The following is a 27,084-nucleotide window of genomic DNA, read 5'->3' as shown; positions in this document are numbered from 1 at the left end:
GAACGTGAAATAAATGCAGACCACAAAGTGAGAAGAAGGCACAAGTGTGTAAGTATTCGCGCGCCGTATTTCCAAACCGCAGGCAATTTTTGTACTCACTTCGAATAAGGCGCTATTCCTAATTGCAGCTTATAGGGGAAACGTCATGGGGTTTTTGACCTATTTTTTCAAAAATTGTGAAATAAGACCTTCGCTTAGCTACAAAATAATTCTAGGACAACGAGACGAAAGAATTCATTTCTTGAAAGGAGCAACTCGTGATCTGTTCTATCGCATTTTGGAAACAAAAATGCAAGAACTTGGAAAACGTTAGCATAACATTTTTCAAGTTGCAATCCATTCCGACCTACTTTTTTCTGTTGACAGACAACTGAACACTTTTGGGTTTTGAAATGACATCATTCAACTGTAATTGATTTGCAGTTGGTCAATGAAGTTTGTTTGTTCAATAAATTTGTATTAAAAGATGACATTACCCAATCACCGATAAAACACACATGAAGATTATAGATCTGGTTTCTTTTGTTCTTCACATCCATTACTTGAAACAGCACCATGAGTTAAATGTTTAGTGTTTGAAGTTAAATGTACCTTTCACAGTGCAATGTCACAAAATAGCGTGCGTGCAAGAAATGTTTTCCATCAAAGCAAGATCTTATCACTGTGACAAAATTCTCTTTCAAATTCCATGAACATCATACAGCTTCTTCATTTAATTCACACAGGTGTTCCCTCGATGGGAATACCCTTTTTGCTCGTGTTTTTCAGTTTTTCTAGCCTCAGTTTTCTAAGCTCTTCATCTGACGGCAGCAGAGGAGGAAGCTCGTTTCCAACAAATTCCACAATGCCCATCTTGGCGGAGTCGACTCTACGTGGGGGTATTTTGAACACTCTTGTGTATCCACTCACTTTGTCTTCGTAACGAGGCAAAAGGTGCCCAAACACTTTGGGTATGAGATCTTTTTTCTAATAAAACAAAACAGAAGATAAACATTATAACGATGGTAATGATGATGATGACGATGATGTGGTAAAATGCATGGTACTTTTAATACCCAGCATGCTGAAATGGAGCCTGTTCCAGGTGGTGTTAAGATTGTGGGGAGCAGTGTAATGAAGGCAATGAGTGGGGAAAAATTGAGAAGAGACTGTGAAGACGAGGCAAAAGAACGCTCTGGCCACTGGCTGGAAGTTGTATCTTGGTAACCCCGAGTTCAACTCCTCGGACACGCTTGTAAATAGCCAGTTGGTCTGCCTCCTGCCAGCTGGGATTTTTAACCATGTTATTTTCAATTTAAATTAAAGTTAAATACTCAGTCCCACTAGCACTAGTTCTATATACACTGCCGAAGGTAAATAAAAGTAATTGACACCATTGTTATTGCTAATTTTTAAAAGAGTCATTCTGGTATACCCTCCGATTGGTCAATTTTGATGCAAACCGGGAGAAATGTGATATGGCAGTGCCTTGCGATGTGTCATCGAGTCATGCATGTCGTTTCCATTCTCTTGCCTTCTCTCTCCAGTCTCTTCTCCTTTACTGTTCACAGTGCAAATTTCTTCGCACTGCTCCCTATTATCTGAATGCTTGAAACAGGCTGGAATGGAAAGGCTGATGTTTGAGGCATTGTTATTGCAAATCTGTTTTTTATTTGAACAAACCCCTCAGCCTTAAAGCACAATTGAACAGGGTTGCTTAAAGTGTAGATGACCAAATTATTTTCATTTCCTCAATCAAATCTTAATGTTGTTCTTCTATGAAAATTGAAAGAAAAAAATTCCCTATCAATTTTTCTTCCCTACATTTGAGGCATACAAAAAATGAGATTTCACTGCTGGTGGGATACAACACCATGCAAGATGAGAAAATGGGGATAGTATAGCTGATACGTCAATAAAGGATTGCTACTTTTGCGGCTTCTCTATTCCTCAGTTGTATTGTTGTGATAAGTCAAAACTTGCAGTCATAATTTTATCCACACAGTTTACTTCCTCCACACAAAAAAACAACTAAGGAATAGAGAAACCGAGAAACAAGCGATCCTGTATTGACATCACAGCTTTACTATCCCAAGTATTTGATTAAGCAAATGAAAATAAATTCTGTCATGTACATGTACACTTGTTGACTTACTGTAATCCAGCTATTAATAGTTTCTTCATCTCCCTGTTTAGCAAGGTCAATCATCTAAAAGAAATAAAAAAGGATGGACAAGTGAATTAAAGGGAAATCAGATAATGGCACCAGCACCAATGAACAATTCAATATAATTTGAAAAATGTCAAGACCCCAACTTACAGATCAACACAATTTGATGAGGGTGACACTTAACAGTTTGTGACCCTCGGATTCCAGATTGAATTGGAATTTGGAAATGGGCCATGCCAGTTAATATTTGCACCCCCCATCAGAAATAACTTTTGAAGACCCCTTCAGAAATTAAGATCAAAGTCCGACACAATTCCCCCTCAGGAAAAAAGAAATTGTTCAAAGATACCGACATAAATGCCCCCTCTGAAATAACTCTTAAAGACACTCTCCCTCCCCCCCAGATTTCTCAGTCCCTTAATAGGGGGGTGGGGGGATGGGGTGGGTGGGTGCAGATATTAAATGGAATGGCCCAATGCTGGTGTTTGAGTCAATGAGATTTCGAGCTTGCTACCAGTCGGTCCCTGGGTTATACCAACAGATAAATAAACAATCGATAAAAAGGGAATGCTGAGACTTAATTGCCCACATCGATATGTTGTCATCAATTAAACTAACATCGATTATCATCGCTCGTTTGTAGTTTTAAACTAGATTTCTCGGTAGCTATACTCACCCTTTCTGCAACTCGTGACAAATCATGGCATCTGTTGATCGTTGTCTCGACCCTTTCATATTGAACAAGAGCGGTGATCAGGTTTTTATACAGACGCTTTCTTTTTTCTCTGCTCTTAGGCTTAAACTTCAGCAAATTTTCAAGGTTTCTTGTCCGTGTGGCCGCCATCTTGGGAATGGAACACTCTTGAAGGAATCCGCTGTCCAAAAGGATGGCGGGAAAGAAAGCTGAGAAACCAAGCCTGACAAGCGAATTCAAGATGGCTGCCGTGTGGTGGAAAATTGCTAGCGAAAGAACGTTCCTAAAATCTATCGTTCCCTGCGTGAATTTAATTCCTGTTCGATATAAAACTCATAGAAAGTTTCCCACAAGAAAAAGAGTCAACCCTTTCGTGAAATTACGCACTGATCTGATCAAGAAATTGGTAGTTGCACTGGTTCAATATGAACGTGTTCAAACTACATGCCGCAAAGCCCTACAGCTAAAGAAATACGGTGATCTGGTAAGAAAAAACTATATTAAATACTTTTAATCGTGGCTGCAAAAACATCTGTGTTTTTTAAGCTCAGTAAGTAAAATCTTTAATGCAGGGGACATAGAGAAAGAAGTGCAGTGTGTAGTAGGACACTTAAGGAACGCTTACATGACATATAACTGAGAATGAACCATGTGTGGTTGTTGACATTTCATGACGTAAATTTCCCACTACAGGTGGGGTGGGGTGAGGGGGGCAGTCTGCATAGAATAGCAAGTGCACGCACAAGTTTTCAGATATATAATGTGTCTTATTATTTCCTTCAGAAAATCAAAACGCCCCTGCACATGCGAGATCTCATCGAGTTCTGCCATACTTTGCAGACGCAGCAAATAGAATCTCCCTTCCATGGCTAGGAACATTGCATGTCTTGAAAAATTTTAAATCTTCTTGAACTAATATTGGTTAATCTGTCCTGTTCATAGAGTGAGAATTTTTGTATGATCATCTTAGATTTCTCTTCACAAGTTGCAAAAATCCTACTCTTTGTTGCAAGCAAATAATTTGAAGGGCTGAGAGCACAACTGTCTTATGTAGAATTTTGCTGACTCAATATTTTGGTCTCATTTTCTCAAAAACTAAGCGTTATTGAAAAATCTGCAGAGCAATTTCCTCTGACAAAATTGAAATTCACATGCAAAAATTCAGTTACTCTTGAGCGAAATGAAAAATCGTCCCGAAATTCAACATAAGACAGTTATGTACTCAACCCTTCGATAATTCCAGTTTTATTTCTCATAGACTTGAGCCAGGTACAACAATTATTGTTTGATAAGTGTGTAAACGGCAGACAAAGGGTCGGTTTTTAAAAGATAGTTGAGACGGTGTTCTAAGCCCTTTTTAATCATATCTAAACATTGGCTGCTGTTGACGGTAGCAAGAAGGCTAGCATCCCAGACTAGAAAACTATTTATCAACTTAAAATAAAACACTTATAAACAGATTTGGAGGCCCACTGATTGTCTTAAGCTGTGGCCTAAGTTAGACTTTGTTCAAATAACTGGCCCAAAGTTTGCTAAAACAGTGTTATGCATCCTGCTTGTCACCTCTGTGTGTATCTATGCTCCGCATGTTTTACAAATCCATTAGTTTATTGACAGCAATTTGACCAACATAGATATCAACACTTTTAGATTATCAATCTTTCACTGCGACGACGTCCACCTCCAGACCTGGATATGATTGAGGATGGATTTGTTCTCACTGAAAAAGAGGCAGCAGAAAAAATGATCAAAAAGCGCGTAATAAACAAAATGAGCACAAGAGTGATCGTCCATCCCCAAGTTCCAAATGAACAACAGTACATGGAAAGGTGCAGGAAAACAGCTTCTGATATACTGCTTGGGGTGAGAAAATCTCTTTAATTTGTGTAAAACATGCTCAATACACTAGCATCAGTGCTAATTCAGCATTTAAGTTAAACAAGATTTTCATTTAGTCTATCTGAAATGTTTTCAAAAGCTAATTAATTTCAAGCAAAATGGAAGTATTCATAAGTCAGAAGTGGCTGTCAAAAGTGCATCCAAAACTGACGCTTATCGTGGATAAGTTTAACCCTTTTTAAGCCCTAACAGTGATCAGCATCAAATTTCTCCTTGTAATATCAATGCTTATTCAATGCCTGAGGTAATGAGAATTAAGGATGTGATCACCCAAGGTGAATTTTCTTGATCTTTAAATAACTTCTCCACAGTACTTTTATAAGAAAAGTAATGGGACAAAACAGGACAATTTGTTCTTTGATATTAGGGGTTAAGGTATTTTTTTTTAGGTGCTCATATGATGTTAGATTTGATTTTCTTGCTGCTCTTTTCTCGTAGGACAAGGAGGCACTGGGAAAACTCTACAGTACTCTTAAGGAGAGATACAAGGATAGATATGGAAATTTTGTTAAAATCACAAGAATTCCCAACCCGCCAAGGCCTACATTTCCAAACATGGCATATGTTGAATTTAGAGATAACTCCCTTCCCCCTCTCCCTAAGTTGCCCGTTGTCAAGAATGGAAATTGGGTTGTTTATGGAACAGAGGATGATGATAATGATGATGAAGAACTCGTGCAAGAAGATGCTGTGGTACAAAGCCAAAAGTAGGGGATCTTGACAGATCAAGATGTTGAGTGGTGAACAGGGAGGGGGGGGGGTGGGGATCCAGGATTTTATGTATGGGAGGGGGGTGTCAGGGGGCATCCTACCCTGGAAAGGTCGGAAAATTTACAGAATTGTGAAAAAATGCATTTTGCAAGGTTTTGACCTTTCATAGTGGAGGTTGCAACCCACTCAACCTCCCACCCCCTGGGGCCCATAGTGGTTCACGATTCAGTAAGTATATGTTTAGCTAATAGCAGGCCTTAATCACCTCACAAATTCAGATTTAGTTATAAAGAAAATCTACAGGTTTCTTTGGCAATTAAATGTCAGCTCAAAATTCATAATACTGGAAAACTAAGTCATTTTGTGTCCAAAGGACCAAATTTGTTGTTAAAAATGCAAAAGCGTTCAGTTAACATTTTTGTAAAACCAACTATAGCTAGTAAATTAGAGGAATAAAATTGTATAATTTTCCTAAAACTTTCCGCAACTTAAATTCTTCAGCTAAAGCATCCGGACAGATCAATTAACAAATCAACGTCAGTTTTTTACGGTCTATACTCTTATAGACCATAAAATGACGTCAAAAAATGTTCACTGCCAAGTTTTGGACATTTTATGGCGTCATTTCATGGTCTATAAGAGTATAGACCATAGAAAACTGCCGTCGATTTTTTTTTTGCAATAACATGGAAAAAGTACGAGCGACAATTTTTTTCGTTGAGAAAGCACGCGCGTTACATCTGACATCATTTTTTATTGTCCGTACTCTTATAGACAATATCTACGAGCCAATCAGCGCGCGGGAATTTTGACAGTTATTGCAAAATCTGTATTAGCTTATACAAATGTCTTTAAGGATGGTGCCTACTATTGTTACTGCGCACACGTTCTGCGCATCTTGAGTACTCTGGTTTCCTATTGGTGGTGCCCACTACTACAGGGAGAAAGCAGAACTTACCAAATGCTCTTGGTATCTCAAAAGAAAATTGGGGGCAACCATGCATTTTTCAGAGATAATTAAGGTTCAATTTAGAAAAAATCCCATACATTGCTTTATATTTTAGCCTTTTTTAGAGATCTTGTTGCTTAATTTTCTCTGAAAAATGCGTGGTTACCCCCAATTTTGTTTTTGGATTCCAATAGGCCTTGCTAAGATCTGCTTTTCCCGCATAGTCATAAACCACACAAAAATACTTGGGTATTAGTAGGCACCGTCCTTAAAGGGCACAAACGCTCTGGGGACACAGCAGACAATATTTTGAAGTATTTTGCTTAATTAAATGATCTTGTTAGGTGTCCCTTTCCCCCTGGATCCCCCCTCCCCCTCCCCCCTCAGGTGGATGTTCTCAAACAAGCGGCATAAAGAAGGCACAGTGGATATTGTTATAATCACATGTCGGAATGCATTTTATGTGCAAAGTGAACAAACAACGAATATTTGGAAATTATCAAGAAACTTGCATCATCATGGTGATGACCAAGATTCAGTTTATTTGTGAAGGAAGTTGGCTAATTGTCACAACTGAAACCTGTGTGTGACCCCAGTGAATGTGTGTGTGTCATTTCATTTTGTTCCTTTAGATTTTCCGTAAAAATTATTTGAAAGATGTCAGCATATGCACAAATTTGTTGTGTTGTAAAAAGAAATAAAACAAATACAAGAACAAAGTGGTTTAGTGCTCTTGTTTTTATTATTCTCTTATCTTTAGAATACAAGTCTATATACAATCAAACATATTATGTTATGGACACCTCTAATGTAGAGTCACCTCCTTTTTACAGACAGTGCATTGCCCGTTCAGAAGTTCATAAGGGACTGGGTCCTAGTGTACACATTGTTCAAATTGTTCATATGAAGAAATGAACTCCATTGACAGAAAGATCACATAAAAATTTGAAGTTTGCTTTTGTTACATTGCGCAGTAACAAGGTCGCTCAAATTCCATACAAATGTCTCCAATTCTGCGATGGCGTCCCCCAAATCCATACAAAGTCTCTAATTTTTCCGATTTTTGATAGCCTTGAACATGATGGCAATCTAAAAATTTTCGAATTCAACATTCAAACGTTCAATGTAGTCAAATTGTTTCTCTATGATTTTTAAAAATTTCCAAGAATAGTACAACTTCACCTTGATTTGCAAGAAAAAAAAAATGCTGAATCAGCTGTTAAACAAAGTTAACTTCCTGACACTGACATTCAACATCCCTTCGACAATCACTTACTTCAAATGTTGTTCGCAAACGGCCACGCCACTGCAGGTGTTCTCAGCAGATATGAAACCGATGTCAAAACCAACATGGCCTGTAGTTAACAGCTGGCAAAGAACACTGATTTTTTTTTGTGAAATAAACTTGTTGATCCTTATATACATGATATCTCTGTATCCAATTACAAAGCTTCACTGTTGACAATGACTAACATAGTCTATCTTTGAACAGCTTCCAGCCGAATAACTTAGTGGAACTAAATTCTTAGTCCTTTATTAATATTATTTATTGGTACACTTTTTTTTTTTTGAAAAAAGGATTCACGACATCATCCCCTTAAAAGAAATGATACCTCTTTTAAATTAACGTTAGACGACAATTTTCTGATTTAATCAGGTCAATGGCAAGTAACAACGAACGTCTTTTTAGACCTTCTTAGAGTTAGATTATTTACATAAGGTTGCGTTCGAATGTCCGGAATAAGAATAAGCGACATATTTGTGTTTTTTTTTCCTTTCTTTTCTTTTTTTCTTTTTTTTTTTTTTTTAATAAGCGACATATATAACTACAGATATTTCGTTTTACGTAAATTTTGGAAGTCGCATCTGCAAACTTAAGCTGCTATACGATAATCAGTTCGCCGGAAAGTCTCAAGTAATCGCCACAGAAATTCGGATTTTAGTTTTCAAGAAGATCTCAAGTTTTCAACGACAAGATGTCGGCTCAAAATTTCGTAACACTAGAGAACTAATTGCTTTCGTTTTCGAAGGTTGTTAAAAAATGCGAAAAAAAAGTTAGCCATTTTGGTAAAGCCAGCAACAACTCGTAAATACGGAGAATATGGAAACCTCCACTGTTGAAATAAGTTTACGTTAAATTGTTGAAACTACAATCTTATTTTACATTTTGTTGGAAAACGGATGGAAATAATATTTCTGTGTCGGACAAAACAGGATTTGATTATCGCTCATTTTCGCTTTTAAATTTCCCGCGCGCCGCCATGTTGAATTTAATGACGTAATACGGTTGTTCCATTGTTTAACACAAAAGAACTTCTGCTTTCTAACAATGCAATAGCGGCAACCGTATTACGTCATGAAATCCAAAATGGTGGGGCGCAGGAAATTTAAAAGCGAAAACAGACGACACTTGAATGTTATTTCTACTTTTCAAACTAAAATTTACAATTTGGACATTTCCAACAATTTATTAAACGTCAAAGTTTGTTGTCAGAGTGGAGGTTCCCTTTAAATGTTTTCGTTGGGTGATTAGAATCTTGATAATTAAAAGGTATTTTTTCTGATTCCGGTAACCCCGAAACCTGTTATGCAGGATTTTGATCAGCCTTTGTATGTATTCTTATTCAGGAATATAGCAATCGAACGCACCCTTAGTTCGTGTTTGACGTGTTCCAAATTACTTCAACTTTGAACCTCCTTACAGTTTTATGTAATTTGGCAGAAAACAGGCCGCGAGGCGGCACGTTATGGCGGGAAAAAGTTGGAAGCCGGGAAACAGCTTGAAGCTGCCTTGAAGAGCGCGCGCGGGATATTTTGGCGCGAAAGCTCCATCACATACAACCTTCACGCTCGTGGTGTATCGCCGAATATAGCACGTGTTTCCATAGGAAGTGTCACATGTACATCAGGGTGCGTAGAGTCCGCAGTACTTTCTCACAGCACAACTTCATGTTGCTTATGTCCATTTTCTAGGGCAGGATTATCCAATCCCACGTCGCTGCTCTTGCCGCTCATTTCAGTGATTTGGCTCTCCGACTGTGTTCGGCCTACGAGATAAAAGAACGCAAATTGGTGATGAGATTTTGTTTTTACCATTGTAACTAGAAGACGGACACGATTCCGGCCTTCTTCTGACAAGAAACTTTCAACTAAGATTTCATTTGAAACAGTTTTGTAGTTTCCTTTTCTCGAAGTAACTCGAGTTTTCTTCCGAGAGAGTAACATCCGGTAAGTCCTGAATATAAATAACTTTCTATGGCGCGACGACCGCAACATTCCAAAACTGATGACGTAGCAGCCCCCCAAAAGGGATTGGTTAACAAATCGACGGCAGTTTTCTATGGTCTATAAGAGTATAGACCATAGAAAACTGCCGTCGATTTGTTTTTTACAATAACATGGAAAAAGCACGAGCGGAATTGGCAATTTTTTTCGTTGAGAAAGCGCGCGTTACATCTGACGTCATTTTTATTGTTTGTACTCTTATAGACAATAGCTACGAGCCAATCAGCACGCGGGAATTTGGACGGTTATTGTAAAATGTAAATTTGACTCAGGAACCAATCAGCGATGCCACAGACCCAGAAGTAGAAAATAAAAGAATTACGACTTGCTCTCGTCTAGCCGCGTAGTTCAGACGGTAGAGCAATGGTTGATCTAATCCCCGCCGTGGGTGCAAATCGTTCGATTGTCACCGCGGTTTAAACTTTCTTTGCCTTGTGTGGTTTCCCTATTTCCTTCCTAGGGCTAACACCCAGTTGGAAATAAATGGGGTAACGGTTTCCTCTTCAGAATAAATTCTCTGATTCTCCATTTGTTTGATTAGTGCTGCGGGGTACAACATTCATAGATCCTAGAAGCATAACGTCATCATTTTGGAATTTTTCACGCCCTACGTTTCCAAACACGCCGGTCACTCGGTCCATTCACGTCAACATTGTCGAAGAGATTTTGCGAGAGAAGCAAAATATTAGTGGTTAGTTGGTTAGCTTATTTCTCTTTCAAACGTAACAAATGAGCTTGAAATAAAGTGACATGCAAAAATACAGTTGTTTTTTCCAGGAAAACGCGACGAAGTGTGTGACGGAATCTCCTAGGGTCGTTTCCTCAAAAACTCAGTTGGAAAACATCCCCCCCCCAACATTGTCGCGGGAGTCTTGTTTTCGATCTTTATTTCATAGTCGGTGGATGCCATTTGAAGGAAATTGTCACAGAACAACTAGAAAATGAAACAAAACAAAACAGCGCGACTACGTCGAAGATTGCCCTTTTTTCACGGCTTTGTAACTAAAGAAAACTTCGCATCGTCAGTGATCAATTGTCATAAAATGGAGTTCAGGGGAAGGAAGGTTGTTTTCGTTCCCAACCTCGGTTTCTTCACGATTTCATTAGGTTTAAATTGAAAAAGCGAATAAAGCTTGAAAAAACAAAACAAAACAAAAACAAAAAAAAAAAAAAAATAAGAAAAACAACAACGAAACCACTTTAGACCACATTAGCAAAAAGTAACAACAAGTTACAATCAGCAGAATTTATTAGTAATGTTACAAAAGATTTGCATTAGTACTGAACATCATTATTATCACGCAATTTACATTAGCGTTAGTTCCAGAAACGGTAAATATTAAAACCGAAGTTACAAAAGGCGAGTGGTTATTTCCGATGTCAGTGCTAGTCGTTATAATTATACCTCGCAATGTGTTTGGGATGGGGTGGTTATATACCTAGCAATGTGATTGGGATGGAACCCCCCTCTAACCCTTTCCACCCCATAAAACGGCCTCCAACAGCAGTTCAGTTAAGTGTTCTACCCTACTGGGCCCCGTTGTTCAAAGCCCGACTAAGCTAATCCCGAATTAACGTGAACTTTGATGCGAGTTTAATTAATAATCAATAAAGATTCTCCCAAAAGATTTTTGTCCCTCTGTTTTGCCTCAGACTTTTCTTAACCTTTAGCTTGAAATTAGCCTTTTAAACCATTTTAAACGAGCGAGATGAAAACCTCGATTAACTTTTAATCGTGGATTAGCGTTAACCGGCTTTCGGACAGCCGGGCCCTGAACTTTTGTAATCGTGCCTATTATTACTTTCAGAAGCACTATGGATGGTGCAAGGATCTACACAACAGTCTCATAAACGTTTGTGTCAGGCACAATTGATGTACAGTGATCCCAAGGGCCATCAAGGCTCTTTGAGGAGCCCTCCCTACCTTTAGTATGATCACTATCCTGAGAGCGCCAGCTGTTTAGGGACCTACTTCGAAGGTTCCTCGTAGGCCTTAATACCATGATATAGACTTTAGGTCCAAAAATACACAACAGAAGAGTTGTAGCGTTTAGTGTTGTGTTTATACTGAGGGTTATAGTGGCATAGTCTTTGTTCACACCAAACTGCACGGGCAGAAACGCGACCCAGATGATGCAAGTTGTGTACATTGCAAAACCGATATATCTGGCCTCGTTGTAGTTCGCTGGTGTTTTGCGCGTTCTAAACGCATAAACTGTACAAAGTAAGATTATTAAAGTATTGTATGTTAACGCGAAAACTAGGTCGTAACTCTGAATATTGCATATTAACAAGACATCCTTGTTCGTTGGATAAGCAAAGATTGTCTTAGGCGGCCATTTTGCCAGGCCAATTCCAGCGAAGATAACGTCAATGCTTACAAAAACTGCAAGGATGGCAATTTGTGATGCTGGTTTAATAAGAATCGGTGGTTTAGTAGAGCGCTCGCTTTTTTCGAAGATTCTCGCAATCCGATTGGTCCTGATCAGAATTGCAGCATAACACAAACAGAATGAGAATCCCAGGCCAAACCGCTGGATTGCGCAAATTGTAACCGAAGGCCCAGCCAGTAAGAAGAAAGAAAACACGTAACAGGACAGTAAGCCAAACAGCAGTGCGCATGTCAGCTCCCTTCCAGAGGCCTTAACCAGCGGGGTCTCTTTGTTGATGACGAATAAGGTGCCAACGAATATTGTGCACATGATGCCGAGGCCGGAGAAAACCATGACCATGATAAGCCAGCTCCTGGCGATGTAACGTCGAGGCAGAGATTCACAGCCATTTTTTCTGGAGTTGGGCCGTTCCCCTTGTCTACACGGCTTGCAAGATAGTTTTTCATCTGCAGATTTAAAACAAGGATAGCATGTGAAATTGGCTTTCAACAAAGTCGCAACTCTGCTTGCTTCGACTTCGCGACACGGTTTGTTCATAGCTTGGACAACGCGCTGAGTTCGACAGCTTTGATGAAGCTCAATTTATAAGCAAGTCATGTCAAACAAGATTCCTACTGCCGCGTAATGCATCAGTCGATTCCAAGAGTGCCCATTTCTCCCCTTCGCCCCTCCCCCCGGCTGACCCCTGGGAATTAGCATTTTAAAAAAAATAAACAAGCAAATGCTCCAAGGCCGGGACAAACGAGCTGGTCAAATCCCCCAAGGTGCAGTTAAAAAAGACGTTGATTTCTTCGCTTCCGGGCTCACCTTTATTCTCTCGGATAAGTCCTATGTCTCAGTATTTTCAGTTCTGAGACCGTTCTCTCCGTGGATCAACCATCTTATTTACGTCCTTTCAAGACGCAGTTAATCGAGTTTTTATTGTCTTCGGCTGATCAACTTATCATTGAAACGAAGGAACTGTATTGTGAGGTGAAAATTACTAGGCCGTCAAATACCCTGGGGTAGATTAATGTCCGATCCCGGGGACGGACAATGTTGAAAAATACCCGGATAATTTCGGGGGTGGGTTGGGGGAGGGGGGGGGGGGGGACGGCACTACTGGAATTAACTGATGCATAATTTCTGTGCGCACTGATTTAGAGACAATAATACCTCGTCTCCTCGAAAATAAACCGTCCAAAACGTCACTTGTCTGATTTATTATCCGATTTTCACGGCAAGTCAATAAATACCTCTTATTAACCTCGTTTTCTCGATTCGTACTGTAACTTACGGATCGAGTTTTCTACCCGTTGATTTATGTCCCTTCGCGCTTGGGCCACAAATCAATGGGAAAAAACGACGATCCGTAACTTACAGTACGGACCGAGAAAACGAGGTTAGTAAGATATTTAGTATATCTCTGAGGTTAACGGGACGCGCAGAAAAGGAAACTTTTAAATTTAGCGGGCCGTAAAGCGAAATACGACCCGCAAAATTGACCAATCACACCGCGCGTACTAACTGAGGGATATAATAAAGCAGCAAATCAAATGTCGGATCACTGACCTTTCACATAGTGGTTCTCGGGGCATTCTGTGCAAGTCCAGCAACATGACCCCTCAAAATCAAACTTTTTGTAATACCCATCGCGGCATGGAACACCACACCGCGACGATGGAGTCGTCCCATTTTTACCGCCGTCGTACAGTTTCGTTGCATTGTAGAGCCTTTCATTCCAAGACGCTACCTTTTCGTATTTACCGCCAGCGAGGCGATAAATATCGTATCTCCCTGGGCCATTACCGTTACGATCAAAGCTTACATGCCCGGTAATTCCCGAAAAACTCACATTGAAGAGAATATCTCTGAGCTTTTTGCCGTCGAATTTTTTCATTTCGGGGCACACTCCTTCCTGAGCAGGGCAAAGGCATTTGTACATCTCGTTTAAACCATGCGCAAACGCGTACACTGCATCAATGACAAACGGTACTTTATCATCGATGCGCATGTCCTGGTTTCTCAGAGATAAGTCTGAGCGACACGTGGTGTAGTTCGGTTTCAAGCTACATCCAAACTGCATTTCCCAGAACTTGTCAAACCACGGATTGACGCGACTGTGGTTTCCAGGTTTCAAAGAAGTAAAATAGTCTGTAAATGCAGAAAAGCTTGCCTCCGTCAAGCTTATTGTAATGGCGCCTTCCGCGAATTCCTCGAGATCTTCAATCGTTTTTTTCCTCGTTCCCCAGTAGTCGCTTGCCACCCATATAAATTTGCCAGCGGTACGTCTACGTTTAGCTGCTTCCAGAATTCTCCTTGCATCGGTATCTGTACAAAACAGTACAATTCCACGGACATTCGGGTGTTGAAGAAATTCAGTAATCATGTTGTTAATTTGCGCGTCACCGCTCGAAACACCTTCGATTTTGAACGAGCCCGCGATGCAAATATTTGCCGCTTTGGCTCCAGTGGTAAACTCCCTAATGCCACGCTCACCGTAAATCCCCTCTGAACTCACGGCATACACGGAAGTCCAATTGAGCCCACGAACAACATCAACCATCGCGCGCGCCTGGTAGTTATCGGGAGGTACAGTTCGCACGAAAAAGTCGTACTTCGCTTTGTCGCTAAGGTCGGGTGTAGTTGAGGCGTAGCTTATTTGCGGCAAGGCGAACAATCGCAAAAGATTCGCAACTTGTACAGAAACAGCACTTGCTGCGGCGCCAACAACCCCCGCCAGAACGCGATCACTCTTGGTTGAATGCGAAGGCGAACTTGGGCAGCTTAATGGGTTGGTCCTAGCAAGTGACTCCCTCACAAACTCTAGTGATTCCTCTAAAGCTCTAGTGTACCACCCACACGTATCGTAAGCTAACATTCCTAGGGTGATGTTAGGTAACAGGTCGGGATCCTTGTTGATCTGGTCGACGGCAAAGATCATAGCTTCCAGTCTGTGGATCCCTCGTTCAACGTTCAAACTACCACAGGTTGGAGCGTGTTTTGTGATTTTCTCGCTATGGACAGGAAAAAGCCCACCTAACACGATATCGGGTTCTACATCACTTGGGAAGTTTGCAGACTCCTTTTCATCGGATTGTTCGCGTCCCACTAAGCTCGGATAGGGAGCGACAGAGAATACTTGACCGAAGCACAGGCTTGATAAAGACGCGGACAGCAATAGAGCAATCACGTGATACTGGCGCGATGGAAGCCTTTTAAAGTTCGGGAGCATGACAGTGATAGACCTTGAAGGGTTTCTTTTTTAGAAGGTGTAACTTGCCCAGTGTTGTCAACGAGAAGGCTCCTGTTTCTTTCGCAGAATATGCAAACACCGCTGTATTTGGAGTCGAAGACCGAAACACCTGAAATTGAGTAAACAGTACATTACGCTAAAAGTCACACCGCATTTATTTCGCTTTACAAAAGGGTGTTATGCATATCTTAAAAATTAAAATTTACAAGATAATGGGGCCTTAATTATTAAGTATCAACAACCGTTTGGTTGTTATTAGCTTGGAAAATATCTGCACCCAAGGATTGGAAATGGACTGACACAGGGAAATAACAAATTTAAGTTTGCCTAAAACAGAAATAAGCCTATCATATGTCGTTAATCACAAACGAATCGAAGACATGTACCGAAACACACATGAACATTGTGTTGAAGTGATCAAGTACCGTCAACTGAAATCTTCTTTGAGATAAATCGATATCAAAGAATCCACAAGTGAATAATGTCAAGGAAAAGTCGCTGATAACATTGTTTACCTTATGTTCAATTCCCAGAGCTCAAGCTTGAATTCGTCGCGCAAGTAATTAGCCCATTAATTGACCCATACTTTTCTTTTCAAACCTTTGTCGTCCTTGAAAAGTACTTCGACTAGTACAATTCGAAATCACTTTCACTCCGGCGTGAAATTGCGCTGTCACTACTAAAAATAACGATCCACTTTACAATAACAAACGTAATTGTAAAGACCTGTGACCCGACCAACAGCGTAGGTTTGCAATTCAGCACAATTCAGCTACACCCACACTACAACTGCAATTGAAGATGAATATTGACCAATATGCCCTCAAAAGGAAATAGATAACGAACGTTACACTCACATGCTGTCGTGCTAAAGCGAGTTTAGTCTCCGTAACAATTCAACTTGATTCAACTGGTTTCCAGAAAAGTCAAATTATCTGGGCCATTTCTGCCTCCAAAGAGCTTTCGTTGCAATTGTTTGCTTTTCTCAGGCTGTTTTCAATTGTAATCCAGTAATCTGCATTCAAACAATACAGGAAAACTATTAGTTTAGATAACTCATCGCTTTGACGGAAATTACAGTGCTTCATTCACAAGATGTGTATTTACGAGAGAGACCTCATATTGGGGCCAATTGGACAAGACCGGCAAAGACTTGTACTTCTTGGTGAAATCCATCTGCCGGCAACAGAGCTAGAGGCGCTGTCTGTGAAAACAAGTCTTGTTTACAAAGGATTGGATGTTTTTTCGTATGCACTTGATATGGTCCAAAGATCATGGATAACCACGAAGCAATCAGTCGGACGAAAAGAAAACAATCATAGCCATTTCCGTCAAGGGGTGGAATATTTAATGAAGATTGACTCGAAAACATTATGACACCACAATGTGATTACTCCATGTTTGTAGGCTTTTAATCCACGATACGATTTGGTTTGTGGTATAAAATTACAACAAATATTATTCCCATACTTTTTATGACCGATTTCATTCAGATACGTTCAGCATTTCAAGAATTTTAAATATCGGAATATTTAGCTAATTTTAGACCATACGAGAAAAGAAATTGGAGTGGATTGTTTTTCATTTTGAAAATTGCATAAATTCACGACCCGGATAGATAGTCATGACCCGATGACACGGCGGTTTTTCGCCGAAAAGTAAACATTCCCATTTTACCACAACAAGCACAACTTTGATTTTAACAGCGACATGAAGTGGTATCTTAAAAGTAACAGTGGTTTTTCGCTTTTCAAGTTCGTCACCATCCACCCATGACTAAACACATTTAATTGTATTGAAACTCGAAGGCAAGTTTATTTATAGCTCAGTTTTTATCCCAGACTTCCGTCAAGAAATATTCGCGTAAGATTGCATCTGATTTAAATGATATCAAGGGCAGAAACACAGCATATCACAATTTCAGTTTTGATTTTGCACGTGTGATTGTGTGATCATTTAAATGAACCAGTCTACATCCCAGTGACGTCATCAGGGAAGTCTGCAGTGAGTACAATATTTTGCGGCGTGCGGAAATTGTTTGTGTGGCATGGATAGGAGAATAATTAAAATTTTAAAACGTGAACAGAATGGTAAATAAGAAACGCAAAATTGATGAGAAGCATCAAAGTGTTTTGGAACACAAAAGTTTCGGCCTTAACTCTTCATTAGCCCGGCTTGTGGCGACGACGAGCATGCGCGCTATCAGTAAAAGTACGGCGCTCGACCAAGCAGTTCAAGGAAATGGAAAACATTGTTTATCACATAGGTTGTATGGCTTCGAGCCCAAAAATATTTCATTTTCAAACCGTTTCCTGCCAGCGATGGTGAACATGCGTGCTCGAGAGTAAAATGTATGGTGCGCGACCAAGTAATTCAAGGAAATGGAAAATATTGTTCAACCCATAGGTTATATGGTTTCGAGCCTAAAAATATTCTCATTTTCAACGAGTTTCCTGCCAGCGATGGCATGACATACAGAGTCACAATTCATATCTCCTAGCACTGTCGAAATGCTCAGCCACAGGGAAACCACCGGGTGCCACTGCGCACCACGCCAACTGAACAACATGGGGCATTTTTCCAAAACACCGGCTGAGACAGCGACAACATGTGAAAGTTTCAACAATATTACTTCGTCTTCTAGATCACAATTCCCATCCGACTGATTTGTGGCTGTAACTCAGCTTAGCACCGTAGATCTCACAAAGTTGTTTAATGTGAATGAAGAAACAGACACTATTGACGAAAGTTAAGTTAAAGACGGCTTATCCCGTTTAAATAAATGGCTCTTGAGTTTTAGCTGAATGGTTGAAACTAGCTGGAAAGAAGAACATGGCGTACACGTTGTTACCCTTTCAGTGTGAGTGAGGTACAATGTATACGTGTCTACACAGCTTTTTTTTAGTTTTGCGGTTTGTCCCGCTTGACCGAAAATTGTTTTCAGAGCTCTCCTTAGACTGATTTTGTTCGTGTGGTCAAAATGAAACATCGACAAAATATTGTGACTAAGTTATTAACTTTCCAGATCACAGGGAAGTCGATACTCTGATTCAATCAGAGTCATCCACAACTTCAAGGAATATACTAGTTGCGTGTTTACAAAATGCCGTACTACTCAAGCAAAATATTGAAAATGTTGTCTCCTGTGTTCTCGGGTCGTTTTGTGGCATTTTAAGAGCATATTTGGTGTCAACTAATTCAGTTTGATCTGTTCAGATAAAATATAAAGCTGAAAATTTACGTTGCAAAACGTTTAAGGGAATGGAATCTTATTTCACGAATTTACTCACAGTTGCTGGCTTTACGAAAATGCAAGCTGATCTCTTTTTTTCGCATTTTTATCGAGATATTTGCTCCGCCGAAATAGAAAGGAAATAGTTTTCCTGTGTTAGGAGATTTTGAGCTGCCATTTTGCTGCAGATTTTCCGTTTCGAAACTAAATTCGAATTTCTGCGGCGATTAAGGTCATCCAAACAGATATACACCGAATTGAACCGTTGGTAAAACATGTTTCAGTCTGGTTATTCTATATTCTTCCTCAATAGTCACATGATTTCCAAGACAGGTTTTTTTTCTCTGCAAAAAACCACAACAACATCCGACAAATCATTCACAGATAGCATTCTAGAACAGAGCTCAAATAGTTTTGGTTTTGAACTTAAAGATTCTTACCAAAATTCCCATATAAACAAAAACAAAACTCCCTCATACTGAAACTACGTACTACTAAACTATACCGCATAAGCGGGGCATTTAATTCTAGTCCGCCGTTACATTTAGATACATATTTACTCTAGCTTGAAATCAAATACAAATCGATCAAATATCTCTGCTTAATGTACGGATTTACTTACTTAATAGACACGATTACAATATCGTGAAATAAAGAAACCAAAACTCACCAAGAATCTTTTAGGGCTTTGTTGTGAAGTTTCAATTGCTTCAGACGTTAGGATAGACGTGAGAGATTTACGCCATGAAGGAAACAACAATGACGCCCCTTTTGCGTGCTAATTATATATTTCTGGTGACTCAATTATGCGTTTGAGGTCGCGCCAGCGGTCGTGATATTAGACTGCTTTTTTTCGAAAGAACAGTGAGCCCTTGAAAACTGAAAAAAAAAAAATCTATTGTTTTTTACACGCTGATGTTTCATGAAGTATCAACCGCATTTGTAATTGTCATTAACCGATTTTAACAAGAATCGAGTGTGTATGAGAAATAATGATTTATAATTTACCTTTTTATGTTTATGAACGGGAGTAATTACTAACTTCATTGTCCAAAGCGATTCATGTTTTTAGTATTTGAAGCGCTGCACTAATTGCAACAGTTACAATTTAAGAAATCATTTTACTAAGTAACTTTGGTCCAATGCAAACTTCAGCGATCACCGAAAAACCTCAACACTTTACACGCATTGCGGGCCACAAGTGCAGGGCAGGAAATCGCGAAACTAAGTGAGATTTTTTATCCGCTATCAAACAAGGAAACGTGTGGAGAGGCTTGTTACACAAAACGAAACAAAACTCTGCAAGCCTTGTTCAAACGATCACCCACATATAAGTCAAGATAAACTGGGGAAATGAATCGCGAGACTTCACTTGAAACGAGTACTATGAAAGCGATACTCTCTCCACTTGTTATTTTCGCTTTCTGAAGGATTAATACTGAAAATATTTGAGCATGTTGTGTCATGTCACGTAGAGCTTTTACTGACAAAGACCAATTGGAGTGAAACCAAAACAAAAGCTGAATCACATCACGTAAAATACAACAAGCGCAATTTAATTAATCACAGTGAGCTAATCGGAAAACAGACAACGGTGCAGAGCTCGGGAAAACAAGCGACCGTACCGATGGCAAACCCGGGAAAACGAAAAACCGGTGCCACGAACGGGAAAACATATAACCGGTGCCAAGCGCGGGGAAACAGGCAACCGGTGCCAAGCGCAGGAAAACAGGCAACCGATGCCAAGCGCGGGGAAACAGGCAACCGGTGCCAAGCGCAGGAAAACAGGCAACCGATGCCAAGCGCGGGAAACAGGTAACCGATGCCAAACGCGGGAAAACGTAAAACCGGTGCCAAACGCGGGAAAACAGGCAACCGATGCCAAACGCGGGAAAGCAAGCAACAAAGCCAAACGCGGGAAAACGGAAAACCTGGGGCCCAGGGCGGGGACATATGCAACTCACACCAACCTAAGAGCGGAAAAACGTGCGCATGGCACGTCATGGCTGGTATGGGTTTTGTTTCTGATTGGCTAGTGCCCAACTGCCTATTTAAGAGAGCATCTTTGCCTACAAGTTGGCAAACATTGACCATAATTACTTACCGTAAATCGTAAACAACTTTTCTGAGGTATGACCTTGGTGCAAAAAGAACTCCCTTGAGGTCTTTCCTGTTGATGCTTTGTCACCTTGCAGTGGTTTTGTTTATACTACTGTCACCTAAACAAGAACAAGATTTTTACAAAAAATAAATCTCTGAATATAATCACTTGATTTTGTTCAGTGCTATGCAAACCGCATGCGAAACAGCAATAAAAACAAAACATAGAGCGGTTTCAATTTACTATCCAGTCTTAATCTTATGTATAGCTTTTGACGGTTTTAGAATTTCCACAGGCTTCTCTGCGTACTGCCTGAGTTGAAAGAATATGTGTTATAAACAGAGATACACACGACAGTGCACGCTGTGAAAATAAGGCGTCAAGTTACTTCTCAAGCCAAGAAAACTTTCACTTTAATACTCACCTTCAAAAACACGAAGGTCACTCGAATTCCAATCTCAAATAACGACGGGACTATGTTCTGTATGTTTCAACCTATTTTTTTGGCGAGCATATGCAACTTACGATAACTTGCCGGGCCGGTAGATTCTAGCAGCAAAAAGTTTTTCTCTATGTCGGTCGGTCAACGTATTTTGCCTTCAGCAAGATGTTCACAGTTATTTATCTAATTCTTAACTGAAAGACTTCCAAAACCTCACTGTTATGTGTAAAGCTCAATCGTTTTGTTAGGAACACGTGGTTGAAAGTCTTAATGTTTTTCGGTTTCAAACGATAGCGTCCGCTTAGATAGTACAAACCTACCTGAACCACAGCCAAAAATAACAAAATCAAAAGCAATGTTTAGTTTTCGATCGCGCCGTCTTCCACAAGAACGGACGTTTAAGGCTTTGTTGACCCCAGTTTTTAAGTCAGAATATCGATTCTGTTAATGGTATGAAGGAAGTGAGAATGATACTGAAGCACTTGGCTAAGATTAAAAATATACAATACGACCTGAAAATGTGAAATGCCAAGCTGAAACGAATGCACTGAGATGCATTCACTTCCCTGCCGACTGAAGAACTAAGCTTTGCTGAATCGACTATGAGACATGACGGAAGTAGCGGATAGCCTTTTGACCTCATATTGACAGATGCCTGAGACTCTCAAAGTGAAGGTTAAACGTCACACAAGGCTTGAACAGAAACTGGTAAACAACTTTGTTTTTTACGCACAAAGAACGCCGAAAAATGCTTTCCGTTTGTTGGAAGTTACGACCGGAAACCGAGGATCGCAACATGTTTGGAAACGTGTTCCGTCCTGAAATCTTATTACAAATTGGAAACGTGTCAGATGGATAGACATGCTAGAGTTACAGGAATTATAAGGAGTTAAGAGTTATGTCAGGTGATTACGCTTCATAAATAGGAAAGCGACGTCCTGCCGTCCGTGCAAAATAACAACCTGAAATGACCAAATTTAAGGTTTTATGGAGAACGTGAGCACATGGCGACGAATTCATTTTTCTTTCTCTTTCTTGACTCGAACGCCGATCCGATCAATGTTCGCCGACACGTACAATTTTTGACGAGTTGGAATAGTAACGAAAGAGTTCAAATAACGTGAATTTACTGATTATCAAGGAACGTTTTTTGTTAGCCTTGCTGTTATGGTTACCACTCAGCGCGCAACATTGCGCAACGAGAAATAGCAGAGGCTACGAGGGAGGGGAGGGGGCGAGGGAGAGGAGGAAGTGAAAGGAAGTCGCGATAAGGGAGATATTAATCGGAACAAAAACAAAGGGCGCTTTCGTTTGGGACTATTCTGGAACACACGGAATAGACGGTTTTCTTTTAGGATCTATTCTGTTTTCAGAATGAACAGAATAGTTTTCCGTTCATTCTGCTTCCGATAAGAGTATGAACTGAATAGAGGTTACTCAGAATAAGTGGAATTGGGTTCTTTTGGGAAACTTTTCGGTTTCATATGAACAGGCCAAACTGTATTCTTTTGTGAACGGATATTCTTTGCATTCTGTTGCTCCTGAACCGGAAAAAGAAAAAACAGATTTGCTTCCAAAAAATGCACCCAAAACGTGCGAGAGATTTGTATATTAGCAAAGGCAATGGAAGCGACAGGAACCGCCGAACAAGCGAGGCCGCTTCAGACTTTATGCATCCGCCCTGTTCTGCCTGTTAAATATTTGGGACAACCAACAGTTCATTTCGATGGATGAAATATTTATTGGCAAGACCTCAATTGCCTCCAAAATTCGGGTTAAATTGACTGATAAAAACTGTAATTTTCTTGCATGAATGATATGTCACTTCAGACTTTCGTAACTGTTGGAAAACTAATTCTTTTTGTTTTCGGAGAGACAACTATGTCGTTTGAAGCGTGAAGACCAGCTAGCAACTCATATACACCAACTTCCCCGGATGTGGAATAAATCTCCTGGTCCTCCGTACGGGTCACCAAAGCGTCCGGATAAAAGCAACTTTTAGTCATATTTCTTCAATCAGCCAAGATTCGAACCCCGAAATCCACAAAATTTCAGGTTCAAATTCATATGACGGTTCCTGCGCGCATCTTTCACCCAATCTGCTATTGCTTATGTTTACTAAAAGAAACGGTTGTGGGTAGTCAGTTTTTTTTTCGGCGTCCTATGTTGGTTGAGTTTGTTGTTGGTTCTCGTCCTTGCTCCGAGAGGTTTTTCTCCGGGTACTCCGGTTTTCCCCTCTCCTGAAAAACCAACATTTCTAAATTCCAATTCGATCTCGGGAAAGTGTTCACAATTAGTGCTCTGCGCTAAATACATTGACACTTAAATAAAGTGATTTGTAATTTTTTTATCTGGAAATTTCGAGGACGACATTTTTGCTTAAATGACTTCGTTGCATGCCCCTGTAAGAGGCTCAATCTGGCGGCGCCGGACATACTTTATATAAACATTAACGCGGAAACTGTTTTTTCACACGAGCAATCACAAACTGAAACTGACCTAAACGGCAGCTGTTTCCTGTGCAGTGAATGACTGAACATGAACCTCAGCGCGCCAGGAAGTTTAATACCTGTTCATTCTTTAGCTAAAAACATATTTATGATTCGCTCTGCGATACATGGATAAAAACAATTGTGTTTTTAAGTTTTTAAGAGCTAGAATATGGCTCTATCAATAATAATAATCTTTAAAACATACCAGAATGTCCGAGAAAGTTGACAAAACTGACAACTTCTTGGGACAAAAGAAATCGATCGACGTTTAGCTTGACAACGATGCCGGAATACAAAACAAGTAATTAAGAAAACAGGGTGTTTAATTTAAGCGAGAGGCTCAGACTTCCGTGTTTTGGTTTAGATAACAACCTTAAATTGAATACTTCCTTGTTGCTGTCACAAAAATGGAACCCGGAGGCCAATTGATGGTGCCACCTTTTCTCAGAAATCCTAAAGAAGTTTTAACTGACTGACTCTTCTTTCCTGTAATAAAATGAAGATTTTCCAGTTTTATCACCCCCATGGTGTTTAGAAACAAGGCCATTGCCTTAGCTCCCACGAGTCTCCTGTAGCTCAGTGGTAGAGCATCCGAACTAGTAATAGGAAGGTCATAAGTTGGACTCATGATAGGATCACTCGGATTTCCTTTTTCCGAGTATGTCTGTGTCACTTTCTAGAATAATACATCATTCTCAAGAATACGCAAGTCACCAAAAACATACATTTTCAAAAATCTACAAATTCTACAAACTGGGTATTGGATGCAAAAAAATGATTAATACAACGAAATTATTTTATTGCAATGACTGAATTTTGTAACTACATTTTTAAGCGTTTCGATGCATTTTCCGGAATTTGGAGGCGCACAAAAGAAAGGATATACTGTATTAACTTGGCAGTTATTTCGGAAAGTGTTGAAGTAGGGGTCACAGATAACAGAAGCAATACCATCTACCAAATAAGGCTAGATAAGCGGCCGGCTACAGATGAATTCAAATTGACATAAACTTCGCACGAAAACCACGAGAAGGGAAAAATTCCCTGTGACGCGTGCCACAATTTTCGTCCTTACTAGTCTTATACTGTAATTTGCAGCAATCAGGAAGGACGATTCGCCTAGAATTGCGCTGAGAAAGGTTACTGGCATTGAACTTTGAATTGATGTTCTCCATAACAAATCTAAATTTTGTGGCCGAACAGGTACAAACAATAATCTATTTATGCGAACTTGAATTGGTGGTTTGGATTGATTCGAAAGCACAGATGCATGTCAAAAAAGTTAGAACCGCTTAAACCAAGTAAATATATATCAGAATAAAAATCAAATGATGTATAGTTACACAGGAAACGAAAAGTACCGCACAGCCGTGGAGGAAAAAAATGAAAATGAATACCGAGTTTCTACAATTGCAAGGCGACATCTTCCTTGTCTGGGTAGCAAGCGTTTCCGCGGTAGGTTGCGATGTGGAAACGTTAAAAAAAAATCTCAAAAACCGCGCGGAAGTTATGGTCGTATAATAAAACATCTTCCTCTCCTGCGACCATAATTTCACTTCTCGCCAATAAAACTACAAAAAAAGCGAGGCTTATTGTAGTAAACCCGGAACACTTACCAACAAAAAAGGGAAATTAACTTCTTTCTCCCTCATGAAGAAACTACCCAGGTAAAGCATATTGGTCTTGCTTCCGACATACCTGTCTTAAAAGCAGGATTCACTTTGCTCAATGCTTTATTCCTGTAAACACCTTGTTTACTATTCAATTGCCCACGACTTTTCATCAACGCTTGTATTCACCAACTCATTTGCGAGAGGATTGTTTTCAATGTCATCAGTCACAGATTGGTTAAGCGCGCTTAAAATTGCTGCAAGCGCTGAAAAGAAATAATTTCTACGGTGACAAGGTGCGCATTATGCAAAACTATCACTTCAAATTGACCATCACATAATTACTTTCTTCAAGATCATTTGAGACTTTTCTTTTCACTTTTCGAAAACACGGATCCTCATTTTAAAACTGAAAACTGAATTGCTCGAAAATGAAGTAATACGTTTAAGTTCTTTTGATTCTATTAGCCTCAGCTTTTATGAGCCATAACTTTTGTTTTTTGCTGAACCACGTTGTGAAACTAAAGAGGAACAAAAGCAAAATTGAATGTTTACTAAAACGTTAGAGTAAACAAGCTTTCTATGTCCTGAAAGGAACCTGAAATTGAAAACTCCTGCGGCCTTCAAAAACAAGGTGGAGCTTAACTATATTGTAAATTTTTGTGCCGGCGAACGTAAAGTTAACTGGGTTTTCGTATGTAAACAGAATAAAGGGCGATGTGCGCGCACGAGCCCCCTTAAATGTTGAGCACTGCTCGATTTTTTACCTTAACGCAACCGGATCACACACGGCCTCTTTAATATTTTATTTAAGTACGTAAAGCCAGTTAAATTTAAGCCGGTTCGAACGCACGCAAACTTTACACGAAAGTGGAAATTCACCTACATACGGAAATAACTGTCTTCTCGTACCAAAAGAATACATCAACAAGAAGCGGTGTATGAAGTCCGGCAATTGTAGATAGTCAATGATATAAAATTTGAAATACGAAAAATGATAATACTGTATATTCAACTGAAAATCTCCGAGGTCGAATGCACAAAAAACAAAATTCCTGTAACCTCAGGATATTTGCGTTGAAATACTTTAGTTTCCTTGATTCATTCGAAATGGATTCGCCACAAGAGGCAGCTATAATTCTTAACGCTGGGCACTGTTTATTGACAGAGATAAAATTGAAAACACACTTCAACTTTAAATTTCCATTTCAAAGAGAGCGCATAGGACAGGAATCTCACTGAAAACCGACAAACAAATAAACATTGGATGTTATTGCTTTAACGAGGTGTGACGTTGTCTCGAACCCAAATTGATGTCGTATAAGATTTCATCGAAATTTACTGAAAAATAAAAGACAAGAGCAGAAATAAACGTGTGGACTGGACTTGACTTGTGAATTCGAGGACTGTCTTGATCCGAAGGCTACCTTCTCAGTGAGGAAATATCCATTGGGAATCTTTTAATGAAATACTAGAAATTTCTCAGTGGAAATATCTCGAATTTAATATAATAAAATAATCCCTTTCGTATTCGGAGGGGATAATGTCATTTCAGTGGAGTACAAGAAAAGTTCAGCTGGGATTTTCGGAAGCGTCACAGCAGCTAGTAAATTTGGAGAACACTGTTCCAAATGAGAACATATCGTTCTCTATTAGCCAAGTAGAATGTCTTTAAAAAATCTCCAAAAACAATATAAGGAACCTTAAAAGCGCCGTTCCACATCTAGTTATGATCTAGCATCGTTTGTTTACCGTCAAACCCCCTAATCTCACCTTATGGAATGGCTGTTTCCTTCTGTAATTCTCTTCAGCAAGTTAGTTAAATTAACTGAACTGCTATTTCATCTCTTGCATTCAATCCACATTTAAATTTAAACTTTGGTCGATCAATG

At 39.7% G+C, this 27,084-nt stretch overlaps 3 protein-coding genes across 18 annotated transcripts; 1 reads left to right on the top strand and 2 right to left on the bottom strand.

Moving 5' to 3' along the window:
* Nucleotides 1-438: 438 nt before the first annotated feature.
* LOC146452007 (uncharacterized) lies at nt 439-3,024 on the bottom strand. Its single transcript, XM_085098277.1, has 3 exons — nt 2,826-3,024; nt 2,135-2,188; nt 439-966 (listed from the first exon to the last, which is right to left on the bottom strand). The coding sequence occupies exons 1-3, from the start codon at nt 2,991-2,993 to the stop codon at nt 718-720; spliced, it is 471 nt and encodes a 156-aa protein (XP_084954403.1). The 5' UTR covers nt 2,994-3,024; the 3' UTR covers nt 439-717.
* On the top strand, nt 3,025-7,806 carry LOC146452006 (uncharacterized). The gene is made up of 3 exons (XM_085098273.1): nt 3,025-3,327; nt 4,494-4,706; nt 5,181-7,806. Exons 1-3 carry the CDS (start codon nt 3,037-3,039, stop codon nt 5,451-5,453), a joined length of 777 nt encoding a protein of 258 aa, XP_084954399.1. The 5' UTR covers nt 3,025-3,036; the 3' UTR covers nt 5,454-7,806.
* LOC146452005 (metabotropic glutamate receptor 3-like) lies at nt 7,122-25,480 on the bottom strand. 16 transcript variants are annotated; one of them, XM_085098250.1, is made up of 7 exons: nt 25,281-25,480; nt 20,652-20,766; nt 19,218-19,418; nt 16,173-16,330; nt 13,632-15,424; nt 11,612-12,526; nt 7,122-9,449 (listed from the first exon to the last, which is right to left on the bottom strand). In XM_085098250.1, exons 5-7 carry the CDS (start codon nt 15,292-15,294, stop codon nt 9,337-9,339), a joined length of 2,691 nt encoding a protein of 896 aa, XP_084954376.1. In that variant the 5' UTR covers nt 15,295-15,424; nt 16,173-16,330; nt 19,218-19,418; nt 20,652-20,766; nt 25,281-25,480; the 3' UTR covers nt 7,122-9,336. The 16 variants fall into 16 exon arrangements, with proteins under 16 accessions (XP_084954376.1, XP_084954369.1, XP_084954370.1 ...); XM_085098243.1 differs by lacking the exon at nt 25,281-25,480 and adding an exon at nt 21,411-22,237 and having other exon boundaries at nt 19,218-19,426; XM_085098244.1 differs by lacking the exon at nt 25,281-25,480 and adding an exon at nt 21,411-22,237.
* Nucleotides 25,481-27,084: the final 1,604 nt, after the last annotated feature.

This window comes from Pavona decussata, unplaced genomic scaffold (genome assembly GCF_977016875.1).
Source record: "Pavona decussata unplaced genomic scaffold, jaPavDecu1.1 SCAFFOLD_381, whole genome shotgun sequence".
NCBI classification, from domain to species: Eukaryota; Metazoa; Cnidaria; class Anthozoa; order Scleractinia; family Agariciidae; genus Pavona; species Pavona decussata.
This window is presented reverse-complemented; position numbering and strand designations above follow the sequence as displayed.